At 41.2% G+C, this 27,259-nt stretch overlaps 2 protein-coding genes and 1 long non-coding RNA gene across 3 annotated transcripts; all 3 read right to left on the bottom strand.

Annotated features, from left to right (window-relative positions):
• Positions 1-1,945: 1,945 nt before the first annotated feature.
• Positions 1,946-6,101, bottom strand: LOC308411565. The gene is made up of 5 exons (XR_013974409.1): positions 5,809-6,101; positions 4,152-4,197; positions 3,194-3,517; positions 2,769-2,905; positions 1,946-2,399 (listed from the first exon to the last, which is right to left on the bottom strand). It is a non-coding gene; the product is annotated as an uncharacterized lncRNA (long non-coding RNA).
• A 3,756-nt stretch (positions 6,102-9,857) lies between these two features.
• LOC308412121 (jupiter microtubule associated homolog 1-like) lies at positions 9,858-19,250 on the bottom strand. Its single transcript, XM_080906232.1, has 5 exons — positions 19,060-19,250; positions 16,455-16,597; positions 13,190-13,338; positions 12,268-12,298; positions 9,858-10,444 (listed from the first exon to the last, which is right to left on the bottom strand). Exons 1-5 carry the CDS (start codon positions 19,113-19,115, stop codon positions 10,293-10,295), a joined length of 531 nt encoding a protein of 176 aa, XP_080762358.1. The 5' UTR covers positions 19,116-19,250; the 3' UTR covers positions 9,858-10,292.
• Positions 19,251-20,345: 1,095 nt separating this feature from the next.
• sumo2b (small ubiquitin like modifier 2b) lies at positions 20,346-27,076 on the bottom strand. Its single transcript, XM_080906157.1, has 4 exons — positions 26,919-27,076; positions 24,564-24,695; positions 21,990-22,061; positions 20,346-21,060 (listed from the first exon to the last, which is right to left on the bottom strand). The coding sequence occupies exons 1-4, from the start codon at positions 26,937-26,939 to the stop codon at positions 20,998-21,000; spliced, it is 288 nt and encodes a 95-aa protein (XP_080762283.1). The 5' UTR covers positions 26,940-27,076; the 3' UTR covers positions 20,346-20,997.
• Between the last annotated feature and the right edge of the window lie 183 nt (positions 27,077-27,259).

Here is a 27,259-nt window from a genome sequence, read left to right as displayed (position 1 = left end):
AATGGGAAAGACCTGGAACAGCAGTGCATCGTCCCAGGAGTGGTCAACCTACTAAGATTATTCCTCACTGGGCTCAGTTAGGTCAGAGTTCACAATTCAACAATAAGAAAGAGACTGGGCAAAAATGGCATCTACTGGAGGATTCCAAAGAGAGAACCACCGCTGAGCAAAAACATCAAAGGTTCGTCTCATATTTGCCAAAAAACCATCTTGTTGATCCCCAAGACTTTTGGATATTCTGTGGACTGACGCTATTTGAACGTTTTGCATCTTGTTACATCCAGTGTCAAATTAACAGCATTTCATAAAAGGGACATCTTGCCACCAGTCAAACATGGTGGTGGTAGTGTGATGGTCTGACGCTGCTTTGCTGCTTCAGGATCTCAGTAAGTTGCTGTAATTGATGAAACCATAAATTCTGCTCTCTGCCTGAAAAGATTATTTCTGGCTATCAGTTTTAAAAAGAACAAAACAAAAAGGTTTTGGCATGGCTTAATCAAAATCTGGACTTAAATTAGATTGAGATGTTTTGGCATGATCAGCCAGGACCTTCATAACCAAAAATCATTTCAACGTGGCTGAATTAAAACAATTCCTACACAATACGGTTACTGTCACATATTTCAGGTTGGTTTGGATGGATTTTTTCCTTTAATTAAATAGATCATCATTGAAAAACTGCATTAAATGTTTGTCTTTGTCTATTACTAAAATTTATTTGAGGATCTTAAATAACATACGTGTGAGAAATATGCATAAACCTAAGAAACCAGGAAGTGGGCATACATTTTCACAGTATTGCAGACCACAAAAAACCCCAAAAAACCCAGAGGTGCTCATTCTTTTTAACGCTGGTCTGTTTAATGCTTGTAGACTTGCTGAAATGAAACTCATTAGATGAAACACAGTGACATCCTCTACAATACTTATATTTTCTTGTAAGCCCCTGTGTTGAAATCCTACTTGGTTTTTGGACAAAGAAAAGGTCTGGGGGAATATGTTCAGCTCAAAAGGTCTCTCTAGAAGAATAAATGAACGAATGAGGCTCCCCTGTCACCACGAGGAGCACAGACCCTGAGCTTCTTGTGGTTTTAACTGCATAGTTCCTCTCAGTTATTTTGTACACGCACCTGCACAGTCCTGTATCTTTTAGGGTCATCTTTTTTTTGATGGGGAATTTCCCATGAAGCTGGAGTCTTTCAGTAAATTTTTGGTTAATTGCAGATTTTTGTGTAAATCAGTGAAAAAATGTCCTCTTCCTCATTGAAGCCTCTCTGTGAAGGCTCTGCGCTGGCAGACCTTCACAGAGAGGAGGAGGGACCAAACGCAGACACTTAGAACAAATTATAATTTAACAAGAGGTGAGCCTTTATTTGTGGCTGGGGAAAAGGTACAAAACAAAAGGCAGATGGAAAAATGTGGATTCATTGTAACTTTCTGTCAAGTAGTCACACTGTTCTGATGGCAAAGGCAATAATGGAGGAGCTACTCATTACTGAGTTCAGATCTCAGATATGTAAAGTCCACAGAAAATCGAATTCCTCAAAGAAAAACCACTTTTGGTTTCACTGCTTTTTTCACAAAGCACATCACGTTGCAAAACCAGACACTGACTTTAGCTGTAGTCAAAATATACGCAAGTGACAATAAATATCTTTAACTCCAACTTCCAGGTCAGACACTTCAAATTACAAATGTATGTGATGCACATGGACACAGATTATGTCTCATTACGCCTCTAAAATATTATCATTGGGTTATTCAGACCATGTTTAGAAAGTCTACAAATCATGCTGGTAGGATGACAGTAGTTCAGTGTCTGAGTCTCCATTTGGGTCAGGTTTGATTTCTTGGTTTAAAAAAAAGCAACCAGATTACATTTTATTCAATTAAATATTTATTTTCCATAAACCACAATTATTCAACTTACATAGTTTCCCCTCATTATTTCCCCCCACCCACAGTTGCTCTGAGCCCAACAGAGGGACCCAGGCCACAATCTGAAAACCGCTGATTTACAAAATTAATTATCCACAATCATTTATATGTAAAAAAAACCATGAAATTCAAACCGTGAAAGTGACATGAATTTAAACATGTTCATGTCAGTTCAATAATTAAAAAAAGAAAACAATATTTGAGCTTAACTGTGATGGAGTTATATATCATCTATTTTCATACAAAGCATTTCTAAATATTCTGCAGCGTCAGTGCCAGTGGTTCTTTTGTTGTACCTTTACGTTATAATTCACTGTTACCCATCTTTCTCTGAGACACATACAAGCACCGAGGAGTGAAAATAGACTGAGTTACCACAAAGCTTGATCTTCAGCACTCTGGTGCAGAGTTTAAATGGTCTCATCTCGTCTTCTTCTTGCTTTGTTGTGCAAGCGGTTGTTCTGGAAGAAAAACATATAGTGAATTGTGGGGCTGTTGTACATTATTATACTATGATTATTAATATAGCCACCAATGGTCTGTGCAAGCTCTGTTTGCTGAGGTTCTCTCTTTTCCTCTTTTTTGTCATTAGTCTATCTTCCTAAAAGATAATGTCTGGCCAGCAAATTTTTATACATTTGGTGGTCAGACATGTTGTAAAATTGGGCAATGCAAAAAAAGAAAAGAAAAGAAAGAAAAAAACCAGCTTTAATATGAAATTTGTTTCTGGCATGTTGCTGGTCCAGCTGTACAGTCATTTATTGTAATACGTTATTATTCTATTACAGTGATGTGTGGTTCTACTTCTGTGGTTTTAGACATGCTTATACCTTGATGACGATCCAGATGAGAGAGGCGATGAGGATGACAATCAGCACACCAGCACAGATCACCACATAGACCAGGACCATGGGCGTGTCACCCTGTGATTGGTCACACTTAGGCACTGTAGGTGAAGGTCTGTTTTCTAGAAAATATATTTAGATATTACTTCAGTGTTTTTATTGTGAAGTTGCAATTAAGTCTGTCTGTAAAATATCTGTCCACTTCTATTTTTATGTTCCTACGAATACAGCAAATACATTTTGACAGCACTGCCGGCCACACAAAAGAAGAAGTGCTCAGTTTCTGTAAAACAATTTAAGAACATGTGTGAACTTACTGACTCACTCACTTGGTGGATTGTTGCACATATTGTACTCCTGCACAGCTTTTGAATAAAACAAACAAACAAACAAAAAACACTCAGACTCACCTGTCACCACCAGCAGCACAGACCCATTGCCTCTTGAGGTTTTGAGCTCATAGTTGCTGCTCACTTTGTACACGCACCAGTACGGTCCTGTATCATCCAGGGTCAAGTTTTTGAGGAGAATATCCACATTGGGGACTTGCCCATGAAACTGAAGTCTGTCAGTAAATTTTTGGTTAATAGTAGATTTTTTTGAATCTGTCAAATAAAAAATGTCCTCCTCCTCATTGAGGCCTCTCTTCAAATACAGCATCTCCTGATTGGAAGCACTTTTGCACTGGATGGTGACTTGCTTTCCAACTTTTATCCGTATCACCTCATAACCATCTGCATAAAAAAAGACAATACTTACAATCATATCTCACAATACAGTTTGGTCAGCATGAATGAACTCTTCCTCCTTACATCATTAACTGTAACACACCTGTCTCAGCCTTACCTGCAGCAGTCCTAGCTGTGCCATAGAGGCAAAGGATGAGAATGAAGAGGCAGACAGCAGACATGCTGACAGTCAGTGTCACTGAAGGCTCAGTCAAAGTCTAACTATTCAACAGGAAATGTGTGCATGTTTTTACCACAGCGCCTGACATCATTTCTAAAAATACTTTTCATACACAAGTGTTTGTGGGTAGATTTGTTACATATGTTGTCAGTGGCAGGTCATTAAAATAAGACTGAAGATCCGATTGGTTACACTAGAAGTGAAAGTGGATGTTAGGCTGTCTGTGCTTTTCTTTTGTGCTTTTTACTTGTTAATTTTTTAGAGATTTGGGACATTTTTTAGAGTTTGGAGTAAAGCAAAAGGCCAAAAAAGGAGAAACAGTGTCATGTAGTGATAGAAGCACAAAACAGGTTTCATGCCATTCTTTCAGTTTTCACACAAGGAAAGCAGTTCACTGGCTCAACACAGCTCTACCCAAAGAAAGGCATTAGGCAACTCTTGAGTAAAAGTCAGTCTTACCTGCTCTGCTTGGGGCTCCAAAAGAGAGACAGAGGAGGGTTATCAGCTGTAACCAAACGACAGACATGTTGACACTGATAGTTATGTTTCACACAAAATCTAATTCCTTAAAGAAAAACTGCTTTTGGTTTCACTGCACGTGACATTGTGAATCAGATATTAACTGGTTTCGCAAGTAAGCAAGAAAAAACAGACCAACTGATGGTTTTTTTCAATGTGTTAAATTGTGTTATACTGAATTGCTCATACCTCATATTTGACATACATGAACACAGACCATGTTTCATTAAAGCTCTGAAAAATATCATCATTGAGTTATTTATGGGGGTTTTATTTCTATAAATCATGCTGGAAGGAGTTTAGTGCCCACAGAGGAGCTTGTGCATCGCCCTCTAGTGGCACAAAAACTAACTTTGTTAACTTTGGCACAAGCAGTAATGCTGAATTAGAAGTCTTGCTTTCAAAATCTGAAAGTATTGTGCTAGCAAAGACCTGTTGATTCATCTGCTGTTCACTGAAATGGTCTCAGAGGATGGGTCGTTGTTAAGAAGTCATTTTTAAGAAAGTGAAACAGGGAGAAAAGGGTGACGTATGCCAAATTGCACAACAACTGGGCTGAAAATCTGCTTGAACAGGTCTTATGGATTAATGACTCCAAATTTGAGTGTACTGAGGTCAGGAGAGAAGTGCAACAGTGAGTGTTTTACAGTTATCTGTAAAAAACCGTCGAGGTTCTGTCTGGGCTGCATTTCAGCCAATGATGTTAGGGATTGATTGATCCAATCATGAACACATGAGATTTGTTTCATCATGCAGTACCACCTGGAAAGCATCTGATTGGCCTTCATTTTTCAGTATTCAAACTTGTTAGAATTATACAGTCTTGCCTGTTTGCCTTATTCATTCTATTTCAGTGTATGTTTGCACAGGTTTCAATGAATCACTGATTTCCCATTGTCCAAGCAAAATATAAAGAAATTAGTTTTCTATTAGCATTTTAGGTGAAATGTTGATAAGATCCTTTATTCTGGATTTATACGCACCAAATGTATGTTTTACAAATCATTCATTTAAAGAAAAAACAGACAAACATTACTCAGTCATAATTTGAAGACATGCTTGTAGTAGGTTTAATATTTTTGAAGTTGGTTAAATGTTTATTGTCACACGCAACAACAAAAATGATTTAAAAAGAATGTTTTGAACATCCTGACTGTCTTTGAAGTAACCGTGTCACGCTCACACTGTCAAACCTTTTTCAAAGGAACAGCAGATTATGTTCACTTTAATTCAGAAAATCGACAATGGCAAATTAATTATTTAAAAAGTGCTTTAAAGCCGACGTTTTTAACAAGCAACAAACAAGATCCTGCCGTTAAAATCCCCACAGGGGCCTCAGTGCAAACCACAACCACACTGGGAAAAAAATGGTTGTGCGTATGGGAGCTCGCCCATAGACCGTTAAATCACAGGGACCGGAGTATGAAGCAGCAAAAAGCGTTAAAAGAAAAAAATCTAACATAGATATTAAAACAGACATATCCAGCCACGTTTTTCAAGGACAGATGGAGAATCATCATTAAGTCCTGCTGCCAAGCCTGTCAGCCATCCCAGGGAGAGTGTAAGATATAAAAAGATGACCTCAAAAAGCACTGACCTGAGAGAACTGTAGGCTCAACCAGTCAATCAATAACTACAGAAAACAGTCCCTCCCCTTTTTGCTCTGTCTGTTTCTCCTCAGGGACGGGATAAAAAAAAAGGTCCCTGTCCACCCCATCACTCTTTTCTCCATCAGTTCCCTTCCTCCAGTCTCATCCAGTTAAGCAGGTTCAATCTGATTGGAAGCAGATGCTGCGAGCAGGGCTTTTATGTGGCCTTTGTGCCTGCGGAAACAGCCCTGCCCCATTTGCCTACCAGTGCTTCCTGTTTGTGCTCCTGGTGAGTGGGAGGTTTTTTGAATTTGCAAGATAATCAGGATGATTTATTTCTGTTCACAGCGACTGCACAAAGGCAGCTCAGCACCTTTAATCGGCTCTTCCATGTATAGTTTTGTGATAATCGCACAATCTTCCTTTAAGCAGCCTAGAAAGGTTGCTGAGTCAGGCCAGTATGACTGCACGGAGGTATTGATTGCCTGATTGTCACTCAGAGATGACTCACCTCATTTTCCCAATCTGCTTCCGTGCTCACGCAGCCTTTCGGATCCTCCCGAGACACAGGAAGGCCTCATCTGGACTGCACATGCTTTAATGGTCCTGTCAATACACTTAAGTTGCAAATGAGCAAGGATGCTGAAACATTCATCGCAGGCATCAGTTAAATAAGTTGGCATATGGCTGTGGGGGAGGAAAATGTAATCTCCCGTCTTTCTATAAAGATTAGTAGGATGATCGGGGGGGATAGAAAGGGGAGTCTGTTTCCAAAGCAGTTTTACTGATTAGCCGCTGACCAGGAGAAAAAAGGGTGAACCACAACGCTGCAGTTTTTCTTTGCTATGACTCAAATAACGCAAACTCCAAATGAGTGTATTTCTAAAGGGTCTATGAAGTATGAGCACCTCTTGTTTGTAGAAGCAGGAATGTACAGGTAAGAAAATGCAGGAATCCTACATGAGAAAATCTGATAGAAGTATTAGTAAATATTATAATCTCAAAGCACCTGAAGAATTATTATTACATGTGTTGTTTTATCATTAGTATTTATGCACTAACACACTGCATTGTCACAATCTAACCCTCTGCAGCATGACTCAGTTTTATAAACTGTTAAACGTCACTGTCTATGCTTCAAAAGTCATTAGAAATATGTGGTGGAAGAAATATCTAAATGAGTGCACAGCACATTGAAAGACAGTGCTTGAATTGTGTCTTGTTACTTCCCACCGGTGGTCATATGTGCATCAGAAGTAAACTGTGGAAAACACCAAGGATCTGGGCTGATTCTGTGTGATAGGCTGTAATAAAAAGCACAGGACTTTCCCTGTGGATGTAGCACTTAGAGAAAACAAGCCTTCATTGAGTGCACTCCGGCATCCTGGCATTTCTCCAGGGCAGGAAGTTCTTTTCCTGATCTTGAGTGACCCGTGCATGCCTTTCTTGGCAGATGAGGGCTGAAACATACCTCTGTGCCACAGAACTCTACGAACAGCTCACGGTTTGGCTCTGAAGGAGCCAGCGTTGTCAGAAATGCTCGAAATAATCTTGATAACTTGTATTCGGGTCGTAGACCTGCGTAGATACGAGCGATTCACTAAAATGTTGTAGTCTGGTTAATCAGGTGGGCCCAGCAAACACACTAGCCTCAAATACTCTGGTGTGGTCGCCATAAACTTTAAAATGACCCATTTTTGTTGTCTGTTATGGCTGAAGCGTGCTCTGAAAGCCAGAAACTTCAAGTCAGTGAGTAAAGATCAGATTAATCGTGTCTGATCTGTACAGAAGGATCTGCCTTCTAGACCCCCACCGATTCATAGTAAGAGGCTTAGAAAGAGTCATCGAGTCCACAACAGACCACCATTCAATCAAGGCGGGCTGCTGTAATGTATCCTCCCGTATGTTTAGAAGGGATCATTACAGGTAGTGATGTTTCTAGCACCTCATGGCTCAGAATCATGGGTTCTATGTATGTGTGATTATAAATTCCCCTCTTGCACTGAGTGCTCCGATTACCACTGGGCTCACTGTTGCCTTCACCATCCACATCTCCTTGAGCTCTTCTCTCAGCTCTTGGTACTTTTCGAGCTTCTAATCGTCCTTTTTCTCTGATGTTGCTATCACTTGGTATCACCACATATACCATGACAGCTGTCTTCCTCGGCTTGTCTTCCACTTCTATGTCCAGGTGGTTAGCCATCACCACTTTGTCCATCTGGCTCTGTCATTCTTAACCACCCTAGGGCGCGTCTCCCATTTTGACCTCGGGACTTCCAGGCCATACGCAGTACAGATGTTTCTGTATACTATGCTGGCCTTTGCCTGCTAGCATCTTGCACCCTGCTGTGTTGTGCTGAATTGTCTCAGGGGCATCTTTACACAGCCTGCACCTGGGGTCTTGCTTGGTGTGATAGACCCCAGCCTCTATGGATCTTGTGCTCAGAGCTTGTTTCTGTGCTGCCGTGATTATTGCCTCTGTGCTGTCTTTCAGTCCAGCTTTGTCCAGCCATTGGAACGATTTCTGGATCTCAGTCACTGATGTATTTGACAGCACATACCGTGCATGGACGTGTCCTTACATGATGGTCCTTCTCCTTGCTCCGCTTCGGTCTCAGGTTTCTGCTGCCTTATCTATTCACTGAAAAAGTGGTCATCTTCCTCATGTCCTCATGGATGTTCGTTGTCTCGTCCTGGATGGTAGTTCTGACACTCACCAGTCCTCTGCCTCCTTTCCGCTTATCGTACAGTCACGGGCTGCTAGACTTTCATTAGTAGGCTGTGGTGTCTACAGCAGCCTGAACCGTTGATCAAAGGCAGGATGTATCCATGCATTCAACCTCTTAATGCCGATTTCTTCCCCTACCATTCAAATGCAGCAGACTCATCAGACCAGGCAACATTTTTGTGATCTTGTCCAAATATTATTGATATCATGCGAATTGTATCCTCAGTGGCACATAGAGTGATCTTCTGCTGCTGTAGCCTGCCTGCTTCAAGGTTGAGCTGCGTACTTTGGTCGTAATGAGTTGGGACCTTTTTTGGAGTTATTTCTTCCTTCTGGTCATCCTGAAACAGTCTGACATCTGGTACAAACAGTATTTTCACCCAGTGAACGGCTTTTAGATATTTGCATTAAAGCGCAGCTAAACAGGTTTTCCTGTATTCCAGGAGAGGACTTCTAATCACTGAAAAAGCAACTGTACTTGCATAGTTGCTGTTAATAACACTTTGAAGCCAGTTCTATTACATTGCGTGTATATTTTTACTGTATACCACAAACATCTTCTCAAATACAACAGAACTGTAAATTTCAAACCACTTAATGCGTAAAGCTACCTCTAATTGAGTTGAAGGCAACTTTATTTTCCAAAAAAAGCATTCCAGCAAATCTAAATCCCTGTGGGTGCAATTCACCAGAACACAATAGGCGAGGTATTTAATTCAGGAGTAAAAGAGCGGAGCTGATATTTTACAAGTCTGATGTGTTTAACAAAACCCCCAAGTGCTTTTTAAGAGAATTACTTCTGTGCTTTGTGTATTACTAATGATGCTTAAGAAGTTAAAGTGCTCAGGTTAAGACCAAATAAAGCCATCTCTGAGCAGTGCTGGTAATGGCCGGGTTCTAAAAGTAACATTACGTCTTGTATGAATCACTTTTCACCTTTCGGGAAAAAAGACTTTTGCTTTAAAAAGTCAGAGTCAGAGCAAAAACACCTCTCCTAAATCAAGCACACTGTAACCACAGCCAAATATCCAGTGTATGATGTCATGAAGAGATAGTGCAGTTTCTCTTTTGACATAACTGGCAGCAGCCATAGTCATTTTTTTCCCTTTTTTCGGCTGGGCAGATTTCCAGACCCAGAGCCTTTCTTTGCTCTCTGTGGCTGCTGCCTTCAGGCTCCATTACAATGAGTATAAATAATACTCAGCGCCTTGCTTTCAGACTATGCACTGAAATGGAGACTTAGCAGATCCTTTCATGTCTACATTTTCTATATCTTATCCTAGACTACTATTACAAGATAACAATAAAGAAAAAACAAAACAAGCCACAGCAAATTAATATGAATCTTTATTGTATTTAGAAATCCACGCATCAAATCTTTTTTTTTTTAATCTTTTTTTTTACCATTTACACCAGGGGAGAGAATGAGGGACAAGCTAAACGTCATGCCTTTCCCAGCAGGCGAAATGCGCTACAGGATGGGCTGAAATGGAAAGGGGAGATACATAAAGTGCTTTTGTCAACAGTTTTCTTTTTTAATAGAAAAAAGGATCAAAACAAAAGGTTTGCAGGTGGAGGGAGAGGACACGGGGGTCCATGGACGTGACGGCATGAGTGCATGTGAAGGAGGTGGAGAAGGTGGTGGTGTTGGAGGAGGGGGGGAGAAGCAGAGATGTTGATGAGGAGGAAGAGAATGGTGGTTGGGGGTATTTGTCATCAAAAAAACAAAACAAAAAAACCCAAAGAAAAACAAACTGACTGGTCTCAACCCAGGATGAGGCTGGACTTGCCACCAGGGGGGTTTCTTCGGCCGCCTGAAGCAGCGCTGGCACCTCCCGACGGGTCGGAGGGCTGTGGCACCTCCTTCTGCTGCTGATCTTGCTCCTCTTGCTGATCTTGCACATCTTCAGGATACTCTACAGCAAAAAAAAGAGGGGGGATAATGTGTTATTGTGCAGACCACAACAATGGGTGATGTGGCTCTTATTTTGTTCTGCAGTTTTTCCAGATGTTGCAGTTTGGAGTGGACCTCAAGCTCACAGCGGCTCTCCAGAGCAAAATATGGACTACTGTCAGCAATCTTAGACAGACTATGGAGCAATAACTGGCTCAAGGTGACCCCACTTTTAATATACGAGTGAGGGGACTCTCCAGTAGTAAATGATTATTTTGGATGACTGAAAAACTAAAACAAACAAACAAACAAACAAACAAACAAAAAAACAAACCCAACAAAAACAAACAAACAAAACCCATCCTTCTATCACTGGAAAAACTGGGCCCTATGACAGGAAATCGACATCTATCAAAATTTGACAAAGCAGGCAAAATGGTAACAATAAAAATAATAAGGATAATAATGAATTCATACATCTGTGTTAAATCTACACTGCAGACATGAAATGTGCAAAGAAACATAACTACACACTGGTGATGACACAGGCACAGGTATAACTGCTGCCAATGGCTTGAACTAGATTCACTGCAGAAACATAATTCTTCTGTCCTTTTACTTTTAATGTTGGCTAAGATTTCAAACTGTGTCGCTTCTTTTAAGTATTGCACTTAAGCAATTATGCAAACACATAAATATGATCCTCCTGGTTGGAGCCAGAGCAAACTTATCAGCTAGCTGGATCTATCAGCACTGAACACTGCTGAGATGGAAAGGGTTAAAGCTGGTTTTATGCAAATTCTGGCTAAAAACAGTCTCCACACTTCAGCTCTGTGGGCTCAGCGGAGTAGTTGAGGGCAGCCCTCTTTAAATGAGTAAAATCACAGCATTAAAGCATCGCCGTCTTTTTATCCATTACCGCCTGAATTGGTGCAAAAACATTAGCACATTGCATGGAGACCTTTCATTTAAATCTTAGAAATGAGGGCAACATGTTCCTTTTTGGAACATTTTGAAATCTTTTTTTTTTTTTAGAGGTATAATACACACTCAACTGCTGAATGTGCTCTGTTTGAACCCTCAGTGTGGAGGGCCTGTAGCGTTAACTCGGGACAACATCAAAGACATTAGGTGTGCTGAATGTCGATCCAGAAGCTGATATATTTAATCTCTGTTCGCCCTTGTCTTATCAAAAGTGTGCACTACTGGCTCGTCTGCTGGGAGAAGAAACTAACTTAGAGGGCAGTAATGAACTGGCTTAAGTGCTTGAAAAGTTTTTGATGGCATGTAATTGCGAATATTTATACACAACACACTTCAAAGTGCGCACACACAAACGCACGTGCATTCCAGTCATTCAAAGGCCGTGCAGAAAGTGAGCTTTGATTTAATTTTCATTATGGTATGCGGTCGAACCTTCCCATTAGCTGTGGAGCCAGGAATTCTGCTGCAAACATGCACCTGGAGGTTAATAAAAAGCTTTTCATACTCAGTGGAGCTTGCTATCAAACAACAGCTGCTCGACTACACACCGACATACCATCATGACAAGGAAAAACCACATCAAAGAGCCCACGTTGTGTTGACTCAGAAAGGGAGAACATGTGTACTCCATGCTTAAAAAAACCCAAAACAAAACTGTATGCCAGCAGCAGCATACCAGACCAGATCAGTCGCCATAATCTGATCTTTGCAGAGGGGAGAGTGAAATTAACGGATCTGTTCTAGAGCTATACCGAGGAGCTTCTCACGACCAAGTCATGCAGTTCTGTTTAGACATAGTCAGACTGTGACAGAAACCTGAAAGCCTTTTTATAAAAACACCCAAGTGCTCAAGACACTTACCATCATTTCCTTGTTCTTGGCCGTTCTCAACCTGCAATGAAAACACAAGACAGGAATGTCACATCTCTCCCCGACCTGGCTCCTCTGCGAACGTTTCTTCGTTTGAGAAGAAGCGTTTTATATACAACCACAAACCCAAAAAAGAAAAGGAATGCTGCCAGGAAAATAATACTGAACATCCACAAGGCAGTTGCATATACAGGAACTTTTGTGCAAGCACTTGTAATTGCGAATGATTAATGACAGCACTGCTGTGATTTTTGACCCTAGTGATATGTTTCTAGGTTGGCAGGTGGAGTCGGCCGTTGTGTTTTCTCTGCCTGTCTTTATTTGGATTCTACCCATGTCGACAAAACGAGGGCCGCCTCATTCACACATTAAAAGGGATTACAAATGTCAGTGGAGGATATCTACCCAACAACATATCCTGGGTCTGTTTCAAACAGACGATAAACACCAGGGTTTCCACCAATGTATTAACAGCTCGGCAGCACGCTGGGGACAAGCTGGCTCAATGCCAGTCCTAACCACTGGAAACTGGTTTTTTGGACCCAAGTTACACTGATCGAGTTAATGCAATCTTACCATTTCTGTTAATTACACATAAAAACAGCTTGAAAGAAATAAAGTTACAAAAATGAATAAAGAATGAGAGCAGATCTTGTGACTTTTTAGATAAAGTGAAGCGAATGATTCGCGGCTCTCATCTCTCGCTCTCTGGGATGCCGTGCTTCGTTGTTCTCTGTCACAGACTTAACAAAACTCTCTTGGCAGCAGTTGTGAACTCATCTTTCCCTCCAATGACTTTTTCCACTGAACTGTTTAGAATTAAAGTTAATCTATGACAGTGTTTTTTTCAGCCTGGTACTTGGCTGCGGCTCTGTTTTGGAAACAAAGTCTTGAAAGGGTGAACGGCTGGTACCTCTCGTCTCTGATTCCAGACCAAGGCGGCCCCAGAGTTGTGGATGGTGGTCAGCTCCGGCTCAGGGTTCTTGGGGAAGAGGAGAGGCTGCTGTACTCGCCTCAGCGGGGCCGACGGCTCGCCGCACAGGGTTCCTGTAGGCGCCCCGCCTAGGCAGATAAGGGATAGACAAGAAAAATATGCTTTCAAACTATTTAGAAAATAAGCTAACACTCTAACACTCATGGCCCTTTAATTGTTTGGGGTTTTTTCGCTCCTCTTTTTTGGTCAGAAGATTACACTGAAGCTTAACAGGAAACCCAAATGGCAAAACATGAGTAAGGCTCCAGAGCAGCACAGTCATACCATATGGACACTAATCCAATTAGTGACAAAGCCACCCCAGACCCAAATCTCTCTAGCCCCACCAATCTACCATGCTCATCACAATACTCATTTTCTCAGATTTCTCAGATTCACTGATAAAACATCAGCTTGATTAGAGGCTCAAATAACACAAGACAAGAAAAAAAAAATCATTGGGAACTAAACAGGAAACATCACTAAATCCGTTTGAGCGTCTGCAACAGACCCAGAAACGAAGTGGAACGCTTCCAGGCAGACAACCTGAATGCCAAAACTCACAAAACCCTGCAGCGCCTGCACTCTCCTTTAGCAGAAAGAGCTTTAAAAATCCTGTGTTGGCCCACTGTGGGGAGGCAGGCTGTGCTAGCTCAAGCCACATAAGGTAACAGCTATAAACCCCGAGGGCCAGGGAGGGGACAGACCGTCTTTGTCATGAGGAGAACGACGGAAAGCAAAGAAGAAGAGGAGTGGCCATTGTTGTTAATAGAGTGAAGTGATTCAGCACTCAACAAGCGCGTCTTCATTACCGGCTCCACATTAAGGAGTCTGATAAATTCTCTGGACAGTCAAGAAATATGAAACGGAAGAGGATTTAAGTAGATTGATGGACCAGAGAGATGCATTATGTTGTCATTGCTATAGGCTTCTACTTAACCTTATAGATCTCCTGGGTCTATGGCATAAATATATTATAACGCTGAGCCTACTGAGCTTTGAGACAGCAACAGCAATCATGCGGCTGATGGTAGTTTCGTTTTCCCCCTCTTATTTCATGTAAGCACTCATGTGGTCAGAAGCTGAGGTTACTTGCACATACCCACAGCTTTGGTATCTTTAAACCTTAAATTAAATTTTACTTGCCATACATTTTCTTATTTTCTCACATAAACATGACCATAATGAGGTCAGTAGTTTTTTGTTTTTTTTTCTTCAACTCTTGGCTCTTTATGACTTCAAAGAAAGCCAACATACCTAATATGGTCATCTCAGACACATGGCTCTGGCTGTGGGCCAAGAAGCCTCACCTGCCATTTGTAAGTTCCAACCAATCAGAACAAAGGCAGCTTAAAGGAAACGAGGAAGGAACTAACAGAACTTTCAGACAGTGGATGACCCCAGAGGCTTCAACGAACCCCAATACAAGTTAAATAATGATCATTTCTCTTGTATAACCCCAATAATAATAAGAATTAGAATAATGAATATTGCTGAATGTTAGAAAAATAGGTCCCCTTTAAAATCCTAGGGAACATCCTGGCTGAACAACAACCTGCTTCTATGTCAGTAAAACAGAATACAAGACAAATCTTTAAAAGAAAACCATCAAAGTATAGTTAAAACAAAAATAAGTTACATTTTTTAAAAAAAAAACAAGTTTAATTTTTTTTCTTACATTTGCCACTTAGTAAAAAGACACACCATGAAAGTGAGGAATCAGATTCAGGCATTAAAGGACTACCTTGGGAAAACCCCCACCGCCCTCCCACCTCCTAGTTTTAGCCATGAGGACAGCGCTCCATTTATTTTGTTTTCTGAAAACTGTGGCGCCACCATCTCTTGTTTAAAGTAACGCTTATAGCAGCTAATTCATGCTTGTTTTCTGTGCTCTTATTTTGTCAAATGTTTCTAAGGTCGTTTGAGACTGTGCTATCATAGCTAAACTTATAAATTGCCCAAAGGCAAAAAATACTTTACAAAGTGGCTCTTGATGGTTGAGACATGAAAAGGTGTATTTGATCTTAACAAAACAAAAAAAACAAAAAAAATGTACACAGGGCTGCACGCCAAAGCAAACAATGAAACCCGTTCATCTGCAGCATGGGTTCAAACACAGGCCACATAATAGATCGCACAATGCTTATAAGGCTTTAGATTGTTATTAACCTTGGTCATTCAAGCAGAACTTTATATCCTCCTCATCCAGTTGCATCCGTTAAAGTGGGACAGCTGTGGTAGGCTCTCCTCAACTTGACCCAGAGTGAAACAATGCAAGCAGGAAAAGGCTTTGCTGTAAGCAGCTGCTGGCTGCAGAGGTCAGAGGCTGATGTAACGATTTTAGGCCAAATTCTTCATCGTCCACACTCACCCAGAAAATCTGATACGCCATGTAAACAGTTTTCCACAAAGTGCCCAGTGTGAAAACATGTGATCTCAGGCTTGTGAGGCCCTGAGCTAAAAAGCAAATCTGCAGAAATGCCACAGAGCTCGAATTTTTTCCCCCTTTATGCAATGTATTAAATCACTGACTAACTGGACCATCTTTAATTACAATCAGTGAAGCCAATGCATAATAAAAGATCCAAACCTTGCCTGGCACTGTCAGGCCACATTAATATTTCACCTACTTCCTCTGGCTGTTTGCGGTGACCTTGAAAACTCACAGTGCCACTCACAGGTCTCGTGGCCCCGGCTGCATTTTTCTGCGTCTTCTTGCACACTCAAAATAAGATGTCCTCTGTGGCTGCAGAGGGCCGCTAATTTCACCCACTGACACATTTTTAACTGACGCATTTCTTTCCATAGAGGACTGATCCTCAGCCCCATTTAACAAACCCTCACTTTGAATTACCCTTACGTAGTACTCTGGGGATTTTTCTCTTTTTCTGTGCTATTACTCTTGTGGGATGCTCTTTCTGACAACCCAAACGGAAAAATTTGGGATCTCTATCTGTTCCTAGCTTAAGTTAGAACAATTACTTCCATGGTGTGTGGGGTTTTTTGGTTTTTTTTGCTTACTTAAGGCTTCTGGTAGATCTGTCTGCTTTTGCAAGATAGAACTTGCTCTTCGTGTGTGTTTATAGAAGCTCCCTGATGTAAAACCACAGTTTCGTGTAAATCAAACCTGTAAACCTTGATTTCAGCTCTGATACAGTCACATGGAAATTCCATCAATCAAGAAATAAATGTTAGAGTGAATTACTAGGTGGATTGTTCCTCCGATGAGCGTGAGGGTCATCAGGTTCTGCAAAGATGCTGGAGGCCATCTTGTTCTTGCGCTGGGGCGTTGTGTTGTCATCTGTGCCAAAGGAGAAGCTGGAGTCCCCACCCGGCGGTCGTAGTACCCTTAGAAGCAACAAAATGACAATTTTGACGTCAGCTGGAATGACACCCCGTCTACCATGCTCCTATCTCCCTCCCCCCCCGCCGCCGCTCCATAACCTCTCGCTTCAAACTGCAACACAAGGCCTTCACGTCACACACCACTGATCAGATGCACAGCGCAAAAATAGGAAAAAAAAGAAAAAAGAAGATAAAATCAATAGTGAAATAAAACATGAGGTAGCCCCAAGCTACATGCAACCTTCTCTCTACTCCACCCTAAATCTTTTATAAACATACCACACAAGAAAGAAAGGAAAAAAAAACTAAAAAACATGAGATACCAGCAAGGTCCCCCCCACTCTCTAAGCCCCGGCTGTCAGCCTGTCAGACAGACAGTCCCAATCTCTGCCCTGCAGCTGACTCCAGTCGCATATAATCACAGAGTTAGCTGGCTAGCTGCTGCCTCTCTTCAGCGCAGATTCCTTTGCAGTGACATATGAGGGCTTGTGTCTGCTTCTAGGGGGAATAATTACACAATTATCGCATTTATTCATCAAATCTGACGTTTATTTTGGTCACAATCGCACAATGGAAGTGAAAGGTCTGAGGTTTACGCTAAATATAGGTCATGTAATATTGGGACTGTTCTAGAACAGCACAGAAAGCCAGGATCCAGATACACAGATGACAAACAAAGCCTACTTTCCACAGACTTTCTTCCACCATGAACCAAACAAAAGGAATTCAACAGCGAGTAGGGAAACCCTTTTTCTCCTCGCTGTGCTCAAGGGCAGCTGGGGTGGACGACAGACACCGAGGTGCTTGCAGAGCCACTGCTGGACCCCTCCCTCTTTTTTTTTTTCTTTTCTTTCCACCATCAAACTCTCCTCTCCTGGAGCCCCCTAAAGTCACCAGCTGACACACCGAGCAGCTGTCCGAGGGCCAGGCAGGCAGATGGGAGTAAAAAAAAAAAAAACAACTCTGCTCTTGAAGCACAGCTACAAAGAAAGCAACCAAGACGAGGGGGGAAAAAAAACAAACATCTCACACAGCCCAATATACAACAACGTGAATTTGCACATTTAATTCTTGGCTGTGACAACATATAATGCCTAAACCAGACTTCACCTCCCGGCCAGAGAGGATGAGCTCATGCTTTCCACATACACACACAGATTGCGACGGTGGGGGAAAGCTTTGAGCTGGCTGGCAGCAGACCCCACCCTAGAATGAACCTGCAAATAACATGAGTGAAATGGCAGTCATGTTTGGAAGCCTTAGGCCACTTTAAGGCAGGTGAAGCTGGGTAAGATACTGCTAAGGTCCAGAGCCAAAGATGGCATGTCTGATAAGGCAGGATAGGAGGCCTTTGATTTTAGCCTAATTCAAGCTGCTGCTCTACTGATCTACTTGGTCGTCCAGAAGCAGAAATGACCAGCAGCTCGCTAAAGGGGGCTTTAAGGGGGAAAAGGCAGAAGAGCTAAGGAAAGATTTACAGGCTTAGCTAGCTCAGAGCCCCCACCCAAGCCCCCTGCATCATCCGAAAGCAGCATGCGGACTGACCGACATTTGACATGCTCACTCAGACTCAGCAAGGGCTAACAGTGGCAGTATAAAAATCTCTAGCACGCCCTGAAATCATGCCTCGTTATAAAGGCGGCCATAATTTTAAGGTTTGCACTCTTCCCTGTAAGAAAAAAGGAAAAAAGGGAGGAATGCACGAAGCCGACATATCATCACTTACAGGAAAAGACTCAGCGCATGCTTGGAGGATGACTCTTAAACTGAGTGTAAAACCGGGCATCAGGCTCGCGACCCCGCTTAATGAGTTTCCCTAAAACTTCCTTGAACCAAAATTCAAGAGATGATGACATAAGCAGACCGCGGTCTAGTCTGGGACCTTTCCTGTAAGCAATCAAATGGACTCTATCGTTTCTTTTCTTTCTTTCTTTCTTTTTGTTTTGTTAGATAAAATGCAACAAAATAGAACAAGTTAACAAGACGTTAACTCCAAGAGCAGCACACTCACAACTCTTTCCTTCCATAGAAGGAAAGAAAGAAAAAAAGTGGTGACTTGAACTATTAAAAAAAGTTATTTCGCAGTCTAGAGCAGCCAGCGGGGAGCTGACGTTAGGCTTAGGCAGCTTTGTCCACTTCTCCTTAAACAGAAATGTGGAAAAGATCCTGTCGAGCAGTTTGTTTCCGAAACCCAGGCATGCTAACCTCACTAACTTCGTGTAGCTAAAGGGTATGGTGCATCAGACACCCAATAAGATTATCTTAATTAGCTAGATTATGTGACAGTTTAGCTAAATCCAGAAAAATCCCTCGCCAACCACCACCGGGCTAACACAGCCTGTGATATTCTGTAGCAAGCTGTCTTTGAGCAAAAACGAATAAAAGAGGCGTTTGCTAGCTGAGAGGCTTTGCCCGCATCCTACTTCTTTTGTTCCTCCGTGAAAAGGCTTTCGGCTCCTTTTTACCTGGAACTACTTTTAGCACCAGGCTCCACTCCTTGAAAGGTGGTTGTCGTCGTCATCTTTTTTGGAGTATTTCGATGTCTGCCAGTAAGAAACAGTCAATTAAAAAAGTAATGGTGGGGGGGATAAATCCTCCTCCTTGCCCGCAGGGATGCGACGGGATGTAGACTCCACCCGACACTGAAAAACATAACGAAGAACAGATCCGCTGGTTCTGCGGTGCCAGCCCACCAGACCCAACCCACCAGTATTAGACACGTTGTGATTGGACAGAACGGTACAGAACTCGCCTCTCATTGGACAGAACTTTAGCAGTCGGATATCTTGTTGGTGGCAGGTCTCGGGTTCCTGTGAGGGATCGGACAGAAAAGACCACAACCCCGAGGGCTCTTTCCCCCCCGTTTTCATTTAATAGCGCTGATTGCGGCAATCTGCAAAATTATTTTAAAGAATAAAGTTAGAAAATTGGTATACTTTAAAACTTCTTTCTTAACTTCCAAGCCACAAAGGCTCCTCTCACATTTGCCAAAAACATCTCAAGATTTGAGAACATATCCTCTGGACTGATGGAGGTTTTTGTTTTTTGTTTTTTAAAATAACATCTACCAACAATGGTGGCTGCTTTGCTGCTTTAACCCTTTCACGCATAGTGGTCACCACAGTGAACAGGTATTCAAAGGCTGTTTTCTTGTATTTTTGTCAGTGTTGATGGTATGTTTGCACATAAACCACCTCATTGCGCACTGATGTGTCACTCCATACCAAACTCATAAGTCAAAACCTGTTGTCCACCTAAGTGGACGTGTAACAAACTCTTTGAAAAGTACATGTTTAAAAAATGAAGTTCAAAAAACTTTTTTTTTCATGCCTAAAGATGAATAAAAATCCTTATGAAAAAAAATCTGCTCTACCAGAAAATCCTGCAAAACCATCAGTTTGTGCCATGAAACTCGTTTTGTTTTGGACAATGTAAACGCACCAGCAAGTCCTCCTCTGAATAGCTTAAAAACACAAAATGAAGGTTTTGGTGTGGGCTAGTCAAAGTCGATCGCTACTTTATGCAAACATTTGATTGCAGTTCTTGTCGTCACTGGTGGCTCAACCGTTTATTAGGTGTAGGGGTCAATTACTTCTTCACACAGGGCAGTAAAGGTTTGGATAACTTTGTTCTCATAATGAAAGAAATAATTTTTAAAAAATCTGAATGATTTGAAACATTTAAGTGCAACAAACATGCAGAACACACACACACAATTATATTGTTAAATAATAGAAAAATATGATGAAAGTTTGGAAAAAGACAATAGCTTTATTTCAACAAGCATCTTAATAGACAATACAGATGTTTATTTTGCTGGAACATCTCTTAGGGCTTCCCAAAATTTGAAGTGGCCTAGCAAAAACGATTTCTCAGAACATTCCTCTACACATCCAGTACTATTTTTAAAAAATGTAAAAAATCAAATATGTTTTGTGAATATGACAGAACCCAAATGTCAGCATATCCCGTGATCCCCATACTTGGCATATGGTTCACTAAGTGACAGCCAGTTCCAAAAATTGTACACTTTAAGAACAGATTTGCTGGCCACCGACCAAGATCAGCTGAGCAGATTTTGATCAATAAAGTCAGTTTTACTTAATGCTCACTCTATCACCAGTCCTAACAGTCTGGAAGGGAAGTCCTTAACACTTATCACAATACAGCATGGAAAAACAAAATCTGAACTCAGGGTGACGTGGATGTGGCTTATGTACAAAGACAGAAAAGTAAAAGGGGCGCGAATGAAAATATACAGCAGTTATGTGTAGCAGAGAAACGGGAAACTTCTTCTGCGTGGAATTCTGTTGAGACGAGCTGCGAAGAAGCAGGCGCTGTGTGCCTCAGAGGCCAGGAAAGTTGGTGGTGTCCAGGAAGAAAGTGGTGATGCACGTGGCCGATTAAATCCGTCCGCCCGTCTGTTGTTGAAACACATCGATCGTATCTTCATCTTCCATTTCCAACTGTTAAGGGGGAAAAAAACAAAAAAAAACATATAAGCCCATGAATTTCATAACGTTTGAGTAATTTATGCAAAAAGTGATATGAGGGAAAATATCTGTACTGCAAAGAGGAAAAGGAGGATGCTAATTTGTTGACCTAGAGGGTGACAGTATGCCCTGTACAAATGAAAAACTTCCCATTTGCATACACAAAATAGCACCACTGTGACAATAAAATGACGCACTGTATTTGGCTTTGAAGGCTGCACTGTGGACAAGGTTGGATGGCACTGCAATAACATGCAAGTTGTGGTTACTCCAGCCACAAACTGCAGTGAATACAACTGGCATCTGCACAGCGACATATTCAAAAACAACTTAAAATTAGCTTGTTGTGACAACCCGAGGCTCCTCATGGCAGCACTGTGACTTTGAACGAACATCTTTCAGCCTGGAGAACCCCTTAATGCCCAGTTATTAAGAAATACTGTTATCACAAGCACTAATCATTCAAATTTCAAATTCAAATTTTTATTTGTCACGTACACAGTCATACACAGTACGATATGCAGTGAAATGCTTAGACAACTGCTCGTGACCTAAAGAAAAAAAAAAGGAAAGGGCTATGAATAAGATAGGAAATAAATATGAAAAATTAAAAAGTGTAAATTTAACTAGGAAGGAATAAAATATAAGAATATAAAATATAAAAAATGAAATAACTGTACAACACAAATTAGAATGAAGGGTAAATTTAACTGGGAAAGAATAAGATAAAATATATAAATTAAAGTTGAAAATAAAATAACTACAACAAAATACACAATACACAGTATAGAACTATATAAGAATGTATGAAGAAATATAAATAAATAAATATATATACACACACACACAATATCATCATGGGAAGTGCATGAAGTATGTTTAACTTATTGACACGGCCTCACCTGTGCTGGTGTGTCTGTCTCGTTTATTGGCTGCCCGTCAAATCTGAACCTGATTTGCCTCATTGACAGTCCCTGAAAAGAGAAACGTGTAAAATCTTGTTGTTAATCTCATGTGAAGCTCTGTATAGGCTAACGTGTACAAAATAAAAATGCAGACAATAATATACTCATGCTAAAGATAAGGCAGCTGAGGTTTGAGAGACATAGAAAAAAAACATGTCTTGCTGTGAAGCAGAAATGAAGAAATAATGATAACCATCTGGTTCTGGCTGTACTTTAGAAAAAAAGAGCTGTATGACAAACATCTCTTTTACCCTGATGGGAGTCCAAGGAACAGATAACACCGTGATTGGGTTTCCATTCTTCCACAGAGTTGAACCCTTATTTGACTTTCAAATAAAAAGGATCTCAGACCTCGTGTTCTATTACATATTTCTTTTACTTTTGTGCACAGCTCTTTTAGAAAACCTTGGGAATTGCTTTTGTAGCAATGCAAACACAGCTGCAATTAATAGAGAACCAGAGTGATGCTCAGTGCAGTGCTAATTCATACAAAAGTCAAAATTCCTGCATTCCATTACAGCAAGTAGCTTGGCAGAGAACAGCTTAAAATCTGAGCTAATCCATAACAGCAGGAGGAAAAGATTAGATGTCTTCTGCGATTACTGTGAAATCACAGATGACGATAAGGGAGGTTCATTTAAAGGATGCAAGAACCACGTAAAATGTTAAAGCTATGCTATCAAGTAGGTATTTGCATTAAAGCTGTAGACCCTAACTGCATTTGAGGAGGAAGAGAAGAACTGCAACGGAAACTTTTTCAAGGAAAAGTGAAACAACAGCCGTGATGAGTTACTGTCTGATGGATGGATGGACGGATCGTTTAGCACGTGATGTGTCTGTTAAATGTGATTAAAGTATTTGAGACTCGAGGACAGCTAAGTATGTTCTCTGTCCAACACACATACATTTGGCCTAACAGTAAATTTCTACAAACAAGTGGAATATTCGATTTAACTAATAAGAACACCCCATGATTCAAGCTTGTAGAACCAACTAAATCATATTCTGTATAACTTTTATCAGTATTTACCAGGTGACTGAGGCTTGCAAGCATTTGTTTATCCTGCCACAGCATTTAAACCAGGCTGAGGTCTGGACTTTGAGTGGGTCATTGCAACACCTTGAGTCTTTTCTTTTTCAGTCATTCTGTTGTACAGTTGCTGACGTGCTTGGGATCACTGTCCTGTTGCGGGATTTAATTTTGGCCAAGCTTTAGCTGTCAGACAAACGGCCTGTGGCTCTGTGGCTTAAAAACAAACCCAAATCATGACCCCTCCACCTCCGTGCTTAATAGTTGGTATGAGGTGTTTGTACCGATATGCTGTGTTCGGTTCTCACCAAACGTCTCTGTTCATTACGGCCAAAAACCTCTTCTTTGCTCTCCTCTGTCCAAAGGACATTGTTCTACATGTCTTGTTGTTTGTGCAGAAGCAACTTTGCAAATTGAAGCTGTGCTGCGTTGTTCTTTTTAGAACCTGGTAACCCTTCCAAACAAGTCACACTTGTTCAGTCTTTTTCTAACATTTAACATCCTAACTGAGGCTCTTGGGTCATTTTGCTATTTCTCTCAGGACTGCAAGGTTTGACCTTGACCTGAACTTGCCTGTAGATCCACTTCTGGGATTGTGGCATTGTGTTACCACACAGCTGAATACTCCAGATCTACAACCTACAAATTTCTGCTTGTATAGAGGTGCTCACACGCGCTGATAATCAGTTAATCAAATACAAGTTGATTAGTAACACCTGGCTGCTACTTGTCCCCTTGATCCCTATTGAAGTAGTAAAGGTGTACTTAGTTTTCCAGAGGATCGCACAGAGTCCTATGAAAACCTTTTTAAAATGCCTGCATATATTTTATGGTAAATGGGATTTTTAAGATGCCCTGGCATAACTGCTTGTTTTGGCATCTAGAATACAAACATATAATCTGCAGTCATTACATGCATGTGTGAAAAGTGTCAAAGAATTGAAAGTAAATGGTTTAATTGTATCCTATTCGGTTGTAAAACACGATTAACTGTGTGCAAACTTCAAAGTCTGGCCTCTAAAACATTAAGTAACTCCAGTAATGATTTCCTTATGATGTTAAAACAGCATAACCTGTAAGCACTTGCAAGCCTTGCTCCACAGAGGGTAGGCAACTCTCCCAGTAGATGTAATTTTATACACCCGTGTCTTTTTGTAAATGGTGTGCAGCGATGCAGGGAAAAGGTCAATTAAAAGAAAGCAGGATTATTGTTAATAACATCTAAACATGTTATTTAGAATACAATCCAACAGCTAACTATCAATTACATCAAGTGTATATATGATTAGCAGCAGAGGTGTACAGAGGAACACTCGACAGATATTTCTGGGGAAATAATACTTCAAGTCGAGTTCCCCTCATGTGGTGAGAACAGAAAATAACAAGAAGTCTATTTAACTGTAGCTACACTCTGCTTATAAAGATCTATGCCCACTCAGGAAATGATCAGTGTTAGTGTAATGCCTCAGGGCCATAATCACCTGTCTCTCGCAGTAGGCCTTCATGAGTTTGATGAGCGGTGTGTGTCTTTTGATCTTGAACTGCACTACAGATCCATCCTGACCCGCTACCTTCAGGTTTATGTGTTCATTGTTTTCTGTCTTCACTGATTCCTGAGGGATAGAAGCACAGATAGAAACACAGTGAAGGAACAAAAGAAATGACTTTGACTAACCAGAACAACACAGTAGTTACAGGTTTGCAGGGGGAAAGCTCTGCACGGTATTTTCTGTTATTATTACATGCGTAATTTCAGTCCCTTTAGTGCCTCCGGTGGCCTTTTAATTTTGCAGTAGCGTGATGAAATAATGAATTCAGACTTAAACAGCTCACCAGGTGGCTAGGGAAGGATATTGGCAAGAGCTTATTAATATCCATGACATTATCACTTGTGCTAATTCTTTATTGATTCTTGATCAATTTTCTTTGGGAGGAAAAAAGCAGGCAAATGTCAGTATCAACCCAGCCGTGTCATTATCGCCAAAACAGAGTAGGAAAACACTGAGCAGCACAAAAGCAGCACTGCTATGAGTTTGACTTCACTTTCGCAATGTGTAACTGCCAGAAAGATATGTCAGCATCCATAAAAGGAAGGTTGATGAGCCCAAAGGTGTAAAATTCCCCAGGACTTTTGCGAATTTGCATATTTTGAAATTGTTTAGATATACAGTGCTGTGCAAAAGTGTTGAACCACCACTCATTTCTTAGATTTTGTTAGGATAATGGCAAATAGTTGCAGCAATTTATTGAAACATGCAAACATACTTGAGAATACAGTATGAGCTTGAAAATTAATGTTTGATATGACCAGACTTTATTGTTCCAACACAGCCTGAACTCTCCAAGGAGAGCCTTCTTGTAATTTCTTTAAGTAGTCTGAGCAGTTCTCCAAGGTTCTTGAAGGACATTCAAAGCTCGTCTTTGGATGTTGACTGCTTTTTGGTCTTATCTCCTTCAACATGATGCAACACTATTTCAATAATGGTGAGGTCCAGGTTCTGGGGAGACCAATCCATCACTGACATTGTGTCCCACTGTTTTTTTTTGTTTTTTTTTAATCCAAGGTGTGCTTTTACTGCACTGGCAGTGTAGTAAAAGCACTTACTGTGCTCGAAAATGAGCCTTTTGCCAATCAGATGCTTGCCAGATGATATTACACGATGGATCAAAATCGGTACTTTTCTGTGTTTCCATCAGCTGTGACAAGATCCCCAACACCATTGGCTGAAATGCAGACCGAAACCATGACAGAGCCTCCACTGTGTTTGACAGATGGATGTAGACACTCACTGCTGTATCGCTCTCTTGACTTCCTCTGTACATATAGATAATTTAAACCCAAAAAATTATAAATCTCAACTCATCACTCCAGTTCTTGTCTAATTTTGATACCTCAGCTTTTTCTCCTCATGTTCCTCTTCCTTGAAAATGGCTTCTTGACAGCCATTTCTGATGAGGCTTCAGAGGACAGTACATGGATCATCTGAACGTCCAGGTGCATGCCTCAGGTCCTGTGTCAGGTCTTTGCCGAATTTTTCCCATTTCTTATGGGCATGAATTTCAGATGCTGATCATCTGTTCATCTTAAAGTCTATAATCTTTTTTGTCCTCCACTTGTCCAATTTCCTAAAATTTAAGGACACTGCACACAGTCCTGAGATATGCTAGGTCTCTCTTTGGGAATCACTTTGTTGGTGCAAAAATACAATTTAAGCCTTTTGTGGCATAAAAAAGTCAGTTAAAGAAATGTGTTTTCTAAATAGGCAAAAACACGAAAGACCTGGAAAACTTGCTTATAACCACTGAGTAGGCAAAACAGAGAGTACTGAGGGATGGCTCAAGACTTTTGCACAATACTGTATACAAACTATTTCTCAGATTTAAACAAAATTTAAATCTTAAGTCCCCCCTTTTCGCTTCGCCTGCAGACCGAGATCACCACAGTGATGATTCATAGAGTTTCAGTGGCACCAACAGATTTTCACCGGTACACTCTCCCACAGTGGCACAAGCCATTCACACATGGAAGCACGCAAAAACACACACACACACACACACACACACACACACACTGGCGAAATGAGGCATGCAGTGGGGATGACACCAGCTGGTTGGCTGTGTGTTATCAAGCAGAAAGAGGTCCGCGCGCCATTGGATGCGCGTTCACAAACCTTCCGGTCTATCAAAGTAGGTACAGCTAGTAGTTGAATTTCAGCTTGTAACTTTGCAAAAAGGCACAGCGGAACATGCGGAAATGACCGTATTTTTACACACGCATGTGTCAAAAAAATCAAGCGGAGTAAACTGGCATTTCAATCCACTGTGAAGACACTCACCTTTGGTTTTTCATCAGCCATGGTCACTCTTTTGGCGCTTCTCTACACTGCCACACAAAGAACACGAGTACGCGCACGTACACGTGCCCGTTTAGTCTATTGCAACTGAACGTGCGCGGCCACGCGCCCGTGCGCGTCCACCTCAACGAGCGTTGAGTGGACAGCGAGTAGTCACGAGGTTGAAAGCGCAGTCTGGGCAAGGGCGGGAGAGTCACAATGCGCGTTAAAGAGGCAGGCAGATGCACGTGCACGCGCACAGCGATGTTTTCCCTTTTGTTTTTAGGTTTAGAAAAGCGGTTATCTCATTAAATGCTCCTTATCGCCCTGCTGACCTCGCATGG

This window comes from Rhamphochromis sp. 'chilingali' (assembly GCF_963969265.1).
Source record: "Rhamphochromis sp. 'chilingali' genome assembly, chromosome: 15".
Lineage (NCBI taxonomy): Eukaryota > Metazoa > Chordata > Actinopteri > Cichliformes > Cichlidae > Rhamphochromis > Rhamphochromis sp. 'chilingali'.
The sequence above is the reverse complement of the archived record's forward strand: the minus strand, read 5'-3'. Positions and strand labels throughout refer to the sequence as shown.